Genomic DNA, 9,516 nt, shown 5'->3' on the forward strand with positions numbered 1-9,516 from the left:
GACAAGACAATCCATTGATTGACATCATGAGCATCAATCTATGCAATTGGAATACAATGACATGCACTAAGGCAGAAAGTCTAATCACCCGATCCAATAAGTCACTTCTTACAAGCATGGGTTGCTGAAAACCATGTCTCAACCTGATCTTCACTGAGACTCTCTACAATCACAGAATCCTAAATACAATAACATAATACCACCCACCTGCTCTTGTCAGTTATCTGTGCTTGCATCATGCGTAGTTTGGCAGGTGGGATGTAGGCACCGCCTGTTCTCCCTGTCAACACAGCCTTGCCAGTAGCAGCAGCCTTGGCCTTCTTAGCGACTGGCTCCCCATCACCGCCACCAGCAGCCATGGGGTCTGCTTCCCCTACTCTCCTCTTGCGAGAGTCGCTGTCAATAACAAATATTAACAAAACTTAATTCACAGGTTCTTTTACAAACTTTATCCCAAACAATATTTTGTCTTATTTTAATTGTAATAATAATAATAATAATAATAATAATAATAATAATAATAATAATAAGCAGCCATTTGTATGGTGCTTTTTCCATGTATGCAGTCCTACTAAACTGCAAAAATTCTAAAAAAACAAATACACGAAGACTGACGTACCTATCGTTTTCTTTATCCTCGCCATTTCTATCCCTCCTCTCCATTCTTCTGTCGTTCATCCCTCGTCTATCACCTCGATCATCATTCCATCGATCCCCATCACGGTCGTTCCTTCTCCAACGATCCACCTCTCCATCACCCCTCCGTCTGTCCATCTGTCGTTCATCCCTTTCTTCGTTCCTCCAGCCACGGTCATCTCTTCTGTCATTCCACCTACCATCTCGCCTGTCATCCCTCCTGTCATCTCTCCTCATCTTCCCACCTCTTTGATCTCTCCGATCCCTGTCCCCACTACCATCTCTCTCTCCCCTATCATATTTCCTCTCATTCCTTCTGTCATTCTCACGACTGCCACCACGTCTAATATCCCCATTCTCGTTTCGGTCAGGCCTTCTGTCCTGTCTCCTCCGATGTTTATCCCTCCTCTCGGATTCTCTTTCTTCGTCCTCGGATTCAGTCTTCTGTTGTTCCATTCTTCTATCTTCATCTCGACTGTTGTCCCTGTTAACAGCCCTGACAGCAATTTCACTCCTTCTCTTTGGCATATCTTCCTCACTGTCATCGCTGTCGCTGCTGTCACTGCTGGAACTATCAGAACTATCATCTGAACTCTCACTCATTTCTTCCTCTTTCTCCCTCTTATCTTCCTGTCTCTTCTCTCTGTCGTCTCTTCGGTCTGCCCTGTCATGATGGGCTCTGCTTTCATCAGACTCCTTTTCAACCCTTCCTTTCTCCACTCTTCTTTCTATCTCACTGCTCCGACTTCTATCTCTTTTTTTCTCCTCTCTCCTTTCTATTTCAATGCTGCCACCTTTACCACCTTTTCTTTTCTCCTCTCTTCTTTCTATCTCACTGCTTCCATTTCCATCTCCTCTTTTCTCTTCTCTTCTTTCTATCTCACTGCTCCCACTTCTATCTCCTCTTCTTTTCTCCTCTCTTCTTTCTATCTCACTGCTCCCACTTCTATCACCTTTTCTTTTCTCCACTTTTCTTTCCCTGTCTTTGCTGTTGCTCTTGTCACCTGTAGATTTTTCAGAATTTCTTTCCCTGTCAGGGCTTCCCCTTATGTCTCCTCTAGTTTTCTCAACTTTTCTTTCAATCTCTTTGTCATTCCTCTTTTTCTCTGCTCTTGTTTCTTTCTCATTACTTCTGCTTCTAGAAGTTCTGGTCTTCTCTTCTCTCCTTTCATTCTCCCTGCTTCCACTTCTGTCATTTTTCATCTTCTCCACTCTTTCTTTCTCAGTACTCCGACTCCTATCACGATTCCTCTCCCCTCGTCTTTCTCGCTCTGAACTGCCATTTCTATCATCCAAACTCTTCTCACTCTTCCTGTGACTCCTGTCTTTCTCATCTTTGCTCCTCTTCTTCTCTGACCTTCGTTCCTTTTCCCTACTCCCTTCATCACTGTCTTCATCTCTTTGTTTTCTCTTCCGAGGTTCTTCCTCTGTCTGTTCCTTCCTTTTCTTCTCCTCATCTCTTTCTTCCTGTTCCTTCCTCTCCCTTGCCACCAGCTCCTTCTTCTCTCTCTCCTTCTTTTCCCTGGCTTCAGCCTTTTCCCGCTCTCTTCTCTCCTTCTCCTTTCTTCTCTCCTCTTCCTCCCGGCGCTGAGCTTCTTCCTCCCTCTCAAACTCATCATCATTGTCATCCTCCAGCTGCACCAAGGTCACTCTGCAATAAAAAACACTTTTCAGGTGAATCTTTGGCATTCACACAAAAGCTATCACAAACACCATTTTCACATTTCTTTGACCAAAGGATGTTGCAAGTAGGTGTTCGAGGGTTAACAATGTCACTGGTCAACCAACCTGTGACTGAATAGGAATTAATATCAATGTGAGCTAAGCAAGATACACTGAACCAGCAAGGTAAGAGAGAGTGAGTGAGTGAGTGAGTATGGTTTTACGCCGCTTTTAGCAATATTCCAGCAATATCACGGCAAGGGACACCAGAAATGGGCTTCACACATTGTACCCATGTCGGGAACCGAACCCGGGTCTTTGTCGTGATGAGCGAAAGCTTTAACCACTAGGCTACCCGACCGCCCCAGGTAAGAGAGAGCTACCATGGTTATGTTTTCTTTAACACTGCAGTCAGCAATATTCCAGCTTTATCAGTGTTCCCGTTTACCAGTAATTACCACTTTGTTACGGAAAAAAATAGTCTTGGACTGGTAATTCAAATCACCGTCACCCCCCTGTTGACTGGCTAATAAAGTACTTTTTATATCTTTGTTGTTGAATGAAATATCGATGATAATCAATACAGTATAAAGTTCAAAGTCAGCTTGTCATTTATCATCAGGGTTCTGTCTATTTTTAGTGCAAGGAAATAACATTTCACTTCGCTTCAAGGTTAAATATCGATTTGTAGCTACTTAGTCTTGAACCAAAGTTAAATATTCCGGAAAAAAAAGAGAAAATTGTGACAGAACTTAAACGATGTGTAGAACACAGTGACTTCAGTGATGGTGTCATTGAATTTGTCAGTCACAAAAGTACACTGCATTAACACTATGTTGAAAGAATGAAAACCAGGTAATTTTCATATGGTTTTTTTAATTTCTTTTAGTGTTGCCAGTCCACAGGGAGTGGCAGGTTTAAAAGCCAGTGGAAACATCATAGCTACCTGGGCCAGACGACCAGTGGTCAATCAACAATCCACACTGTGGGTGTACAATGACACTCAATCAGTCAAATTACAGAGGCTGACTTCCTGATCCTCATTCTACCCATCTTCCTGAGGCAAGGGAGTCAGCACTCCCTTACTATGTCAGTGTCCCTCAGACGTCGCCCATTTAGTAAACAAGCCAGTCCCTGCTTGCTTCCTTGATTCCGACATCGCGGAATATTTGGCAGAAATGCCCACTCAGTGCAGAAATGTACCTCTCTTGCAGAAAATCACATTTGGTGCTTAACAATTATTAAAATGTGGTTACAGAATTTACCAAAATTTTGGACGAAAACAATTAATGCACACACTGAACTGCAACTTTCATATATTGAGGACCATCTTCAGATTTGCATTGTTAATTTCTGCATCATAATTAGCCAGTTCTGCTGCAGAAAAATGCAACATTCTGCATCAGTTCCGCAAGACAGGTACAAATCAAGAGGTAAATTCTGCAAAATATTCTGCAACCATGGAATCGAGGAATACAGCGGGGACTGATACATCACATCTCTAGGATACACTTACCTCTCCTCATCCTTTTCATTACCATCTGATTTCTGTAAATTTTAAAAAGTAAACTGTTATGAAACATAAAAAAATGAAGGATACGACTGATCATTTAGGACATTTTTTACAGTGCATTATTGTTATAATGCTAAGGTAGGGAATAAACACAGTAAAAAATGGAAATCTTTCCTTGACCAACCGGTTATTGCCATCATCTAAACAGCACCTGCCATGTGATCAAAAACGCCACTTCAGTTATACATTTTACATTTTCTCTGGTATCGCACTCAATTTTATATTATTACAATTAAAAAGAAATGCTATTATCAATTCATTGTCTGCAAACCGAGGTAAACCAATATTCCCCAAATTCGATTTACACATGCTTATCCTCAACACCATGTACTATGGATTTCGCGATATATACAGGGTTACGCATTTTTGAAAAAATAGTTCAAATAGGTTTTAGAATGGTATTTTGGGGAAGAAATGATAGACACATAGTAAGCTAGGACAGAACTGAATGTGCATCGTCGTGTTGTTGGATTTTTGTTTACGCATTAATTAGTCACGTGACACCACCTGTGTCTTTTCTAAAGTTGTATTTTAGCAAGGTGATTATATGGTGTGTTTTTAAACAGTTCCTCACAAGTCAGTTTTGTTCATCATTTTTGGATTAATATTTCTCTCTTCTAATGAAAACGAGCAAAAGTGAGACAAGATGTGACCACGTGTGCGCTGTTATAATGGGTAATTGGCGGTAACTGGTCATCAGCAATAACTGGTTGCCGGCCAGTACAGGATCAAACATCCAAGGACCACCCTCCCTTCATTTTGAACACTGAGTAAAGATTGAAAAGGTTGGCAACAAGGCGTAAACCGGCTATCCAAGTTACCGTCGACATTTATCACATGATGTGCAAGAGACATATAACACTATGTCAAAGCAAAAAGGGTTCCCTGGGCCTATCCCATAATGTAAATCTGGAAAGTTTTGTGACACAATGTTGATGAGATAACCAAAGATCAATGTTACTTTCTCATGTGTTGTAAGTAGAAATCGACATGATGAAATGGTAACTTGGTGTCAGTCATTAGTTTCTAAAATATAGATGCATGTGTTATTGTAGATGACAATGGAGGTTGTAGTAGCATGTTTATCTAACAGAATTGACTGGCTGGCTTATGTCTGCGCTACTCAGTGAGCAACTTGACGGGATGTGGCAAGTTAGTGAACTTTCATGATTAGACTTTTGACACTGAGAGACAATGTGTAATTAAGCAAGGAAAATGCGAGGGATTGTTTATTTAATCACGCAACTGGCTGGTTGGCAATGTGTGGAAATTTATAAAAGAAATGTGGCCCCTTATGCTATGGTTGGTCTGCAATTACAACCATGTCAATCTATAACTAGCATAACTATCAATAACTGTATTTAGTTTTGTTCTATTATTTCAATAAATATAACACTTGTAGACTTGTATGTTTTTGTGCTACCTGCATAAACTCTGACACCACAATGACATGGTGGCAAAAATAGCTTAATCGGATTAACTGATCTTACCTGCACAGACGTCTTGGATCTCTTGCCACTCTTTCCTACATCGCTGTCCTCATCTGTTGTGCGGACTTCGCCACTCTCTCGGTCACTCTCGTGAGGGTGAGTCTTGCTGGGGGAGCTATCCTTCCCTGACTCATCACTGCTACTGGAATCAGAGTCATCAGAGGAAGAGGAGGATGAAGATGAAGACTCCTCCTTATCCTTCTTCTCTTTACTGTCTTCCCTTGGTCGCTTAACCCGTTTGCCCTTCTCTTCAGGATGCTTCTTTCCTTCACTTGTGCTTTTCTCCTCCTCACTAGAACTACTGTGATGTCGTTTCTTGCGAGAATGGGAACCCCTGTTTTTTTCAAAAGATTCCTTTGACTTTGTGGATTTAAGCTGTTCACGCTCTGCTCTTGGACTGGATCTATCATCACTGGAACTATCATGTCTTCTACCTCGATCAGGCTTCTGCTCTGAATGGGACGACCTCTGAGGAGATTTCCTTGGAGATTTTCTTGGTTTGGGTGAAACACTGCTCTGCTGACGACTACTCCTTGGACTCTCCATATTATCTCCTATCTTTGACCTTGATCTTTCAGACAGTTTCTCCCTTGACTGACATGGTGAAAGGTCCCTCTTTTGTCCATCCGAACCTGGACTTCTGTTCTTTTCCCTTTTACTTGTCCTTGGACGTAAATCAGAGACCGGACTTGGCATTTTCTCTTCTCTATACCCTTGTCTATCTCTTTCAGGTCTGCGGTCTGAGGATGGTCTGTCAGGTCTGCGATCTGAGGATGGTCTATCAGATCTGTGGTCTGAGGACGGTCTGTCTGGTCTTCGGTCTGAGGATGGTCTGTCAGATCTTCGATCTGAAGATGATCGATCGGGCCTACGATCAGAGGATGGTCTGTCAGGTCTACGATCTGAGGATGACCTGTCGGAGAGTCTTTCCTGAGAAGCAGCTGGACTTCGAGAGACATTTTTTTGCCTTCTGCTTGGATCTGGACTTCTGCTACTTACAGACCTGTCACTCGTATTTCTGCTTGATCTATTTTGACGATCATGGGAGCCTGTAGATCTTCTAGAGCTATTTTCAGCATGGCTATCATCAGAACTCTTTTGGGATTTCTTCTTTTCAGGAAATTCTGCTCTTACATCTCTGTTTTTAGAGGATTTAACCCGAGGAGAGGAATCTGTGCTGGATTCTTCATCAGAGTCAGAGGAGCTGCTGTTGGAATCAGATTCGGAGTCATCAGAACTATCTTCTGTTGCAGATGCAGCAGATTTGGCTTTCTCAGTTTCCTCATCTGAGGAATTGTCACTTTCTGAATCATCCCGTCTGAAAACATTACATATGATATCAGTATGAAAATTGTCTCTTTTGTGTTGTCCTTACAAGATAAGGTGTCTTCACTCTCAATGACTCAATTTTCCATTCCAAGAGTGTTCCAATCATCTGTTTTGTCATACCCAAATTCTCTTAAAAGTTTATGAAGTCCTTACACTTTCATGTTTTATTACAGTAACCTGTGAACCATAAAATGTTACTAGCAGACACCATCTTATTTTTTAACAGTCAAGTGTCAACATTTATCATGTTACACCTCAATAGCTATTATGTGATGAGTAAATATTCAAGGTCAGTGTCCGTCACATGATTTGGGGGCCTACATTGAAATGTACTGTTTCATAACATAGAATTGCTAGTTTCCTAATCGAGATATAACAATATCAGTTATTAGGTCTTCACACGACAGTCAGTAATATTCCAGCTACATCACAAAGGTCCATCGAAAAACCGCATCAAGGCCAGGAAAACAGTGGTTGACAGTATGAGCAACAATACATGTTGTCCTGGTACAATCAGCAAGTTCACAAGTTGCAACAACCTGATCCTGATTAGTACGCTCTCACCACAAACATTTGGTACCAATGTGTATATGCAATATGTGGACTTTTGACGAGCTTCATTAGATGTTGTTTTCAATTCAATCATATCAGTATACGATCTGTTCAAATCTATAATAATGCTAACGTCATACCAGCTAGCCTATTCATACCATGACATTTACAAGAAATATTACAGGTTATTCTCGATGTAGCCCCACTTCTGAACATGCTGAACATCTGGATCAGGGGCAATTAATGTATTTTACAAAAGTATGACTTTGTTGAGGGCTCCACACATTGTAGAAAATACTGCCAATACTGATAACGAGAGTTTATTTCTTCAACCTTTTTACCATAAGTAGAGTACTGTCATTATCATTCGAAATAATCGACAGATCAGAAAGTCTAAACATTTCCCATGTTTTACACAACTTCATCTTTTATTGGAAAACTGGCACGCACATGGTTTCGGGGATTAAAGAAAGAAACATCAAGCGACACTGGCTACGATCGACCTGTGACTGTTAAAACCGCCATTCAAAAACAAACTAGTTTACCTTTTCGGCATAATAAGTAACAATTCTCTTTCCAAATTGTACGATTTCTTTGCGTTGAGTTCCTATTTCAGGTTAACCGGAAGTCTCGTTTCTTCACGCCGAATGAGCGGGGTGTTTCAAAACTGGATTTGCTTTAACACGAATAATGAGTTAGATGTATCTGGATTTGATTGTATGTAACAGCTCAAGTGAGTCATTCCCCTTCCTTCTCTCAAAGGGAAGCACCTCTGCACACGCTTCTTTTAACGGCGTCTTAACCAATTTTTACGCCGCTTTTTGCAATAGTCCAGCAATATCGTGAAGGGGGGCACCAGAAATGGGCTTCACACATTGTACGCATGTGGGGAATCAAACCTGGGCCTTCGGCGTGACGAGAGAACGCTTTAACCGCAAGGCTAAACCACCTCTATCCTGAATCAAATCATCGCACCCCGCAACCCCTGCCTGTTTTACACGCCTTGATCAACTTTATAAAGACCATATTTTACTTACTCAAGCCTCTTGGCCCCCATTACTTATAGATAAATACACATTGTACGGTTCACCAGTGTCACTGTCACTGTGTCACAGAACTCTAATCAAGCATTATTCAACTCCTCGCGTATTCGACGGATTGGTATCATAGTAGCTTATATACTACTATATATACATGTATATGCCTCCAAACAATTTTCATTTGCGCTTTTGGGGTAGCATTGGTCTTCAGCAACCCATGCTTGTCGTAAAAAGCGACTATGCTTGTCGTAAGAGGCGACTAACGGGGTCGGGTGGTCAGGTTCGATGACATTGTTGATGCATGTAATCGTATCCCAATCGCGTGGATCTATGCTCATGATGTCAATCACTGGATTGTCTGGTCCAGACTCGATTATTTACAGACCGCCGTCATATAGCTGGAATATTGCTGAGTGCAGCGTTAAACAACAAACAAAACAAATCATATGCGCTTTCATCGAAAACAACATGAATGGTGAACAATATTGTTCTTTCATGCATGAGCGATTGTATCTGTATAAACAGTGTGTACGGATTGTTTCTATTTTGTCCCAAGTACAGCTAGAGCTCTCAAAACATTGATCCAGTGCTTAAGCAAGGCTGACAAACATCCTTCGTTTTTGACTTTGCGCAGAATTTATGTCTGATGGTTTTTAATAAAGGATTGCAATTTGTACATATTTGGAGTTTTATAATAGAATCGAGATAAATCTGCTGACAATGATAAAATAGCATGTAATAAACAGTGACGGATCCATGATTTCAAAAAAGGGTCGGGGTGAGGCGGAGGTCCACTTGGGCCATTTGTACCTTCAGAGGAGGGCGGGGAGTCCACCCAACGGCCTCGTAAACACGATATGTAAACCGTGATTAATTTTACTTTAACAACCAACCAGCATGCTATCGCGGTAGGTAATGCACATACACAATGTCATCATATGTTAAAAAAAGAAGGGTGGGGCCGGGTGTCCACTCCCCAGAAGAGAGGGTGGGGGCACCCCCAGAACCCTCCCTCTGGCTCCGCCTCTGATAAATCCATCATTCGGACAAAAGGGGTAGAGTAAATGAATGAAACCTATAAAAAGATGAGCTTGGAAAAGAACATATATTATAATATGTCATCTCAAATTTATCATGTATGTGTGCGTGTACGCGTGCGCGCGCGTGTATATAAGATATAATAAATTTGCATCAATTATGTAAACCATTATAAATCATATTGGTCTATATTTCT

At 41.3% G+C, this 9,516-nt stretch overlaps 1 protein-coding gene across 1 annotated transcript in view; it reads right to left on the bottom strand.

Annotated features, from left to right (window-relative positions):
• Positions 1-7,876, bottom strand: part of LOC139463798 (pre-mRNA-splicing factor CWC22 homolog) — a 29,904-nt gene extending 22,028 nt beyond the window's left edge. The window contains exons 1-5 of the mRNA XM_071245113.1: positions 7,788-7,876; positions 5,362-6,679; positions 3,815-3,846; positions 620-2,287; positions 208-396 (exon numbers count right to left, since the gene is read on the bottom strand). Of these exons, the coding sequence (XP_071101214.1) occupies positions 208-396; positions 620-2,287; positions 3,815-3,846; positions 5,362-6,679; positions 7,788-7,798 (3,218 nt within the window). The 5' untranslated portion in view covers positions 7,799-7,876. The remainder of the gene's footprint in view (positions 1-207; positions 397-619; positions 2,288-3,814; positions 3,847-5,361; positions 6,680-7,787) is intronic.
• Positions 7,877-9,516: the final 1,640 nt, after the last annotated feature.

Source organism: Haliotis cracherodii, unplaced genomic scaffold (assembly GCF_022045235.1).
Source record: "Haliotis cracherodii isolate W230 unplaced genomic scaffold, xgHalCrac1.p SCAF_16, whole genome shotgun sequence".
In the NCBI taxonomy this organism is placed as follows: Eukaryota; Metazoa; Mollusca; class Gastropoda; order Lepetellida; family Haliotidae; genus Haliotis; species Haliotis cracherodii.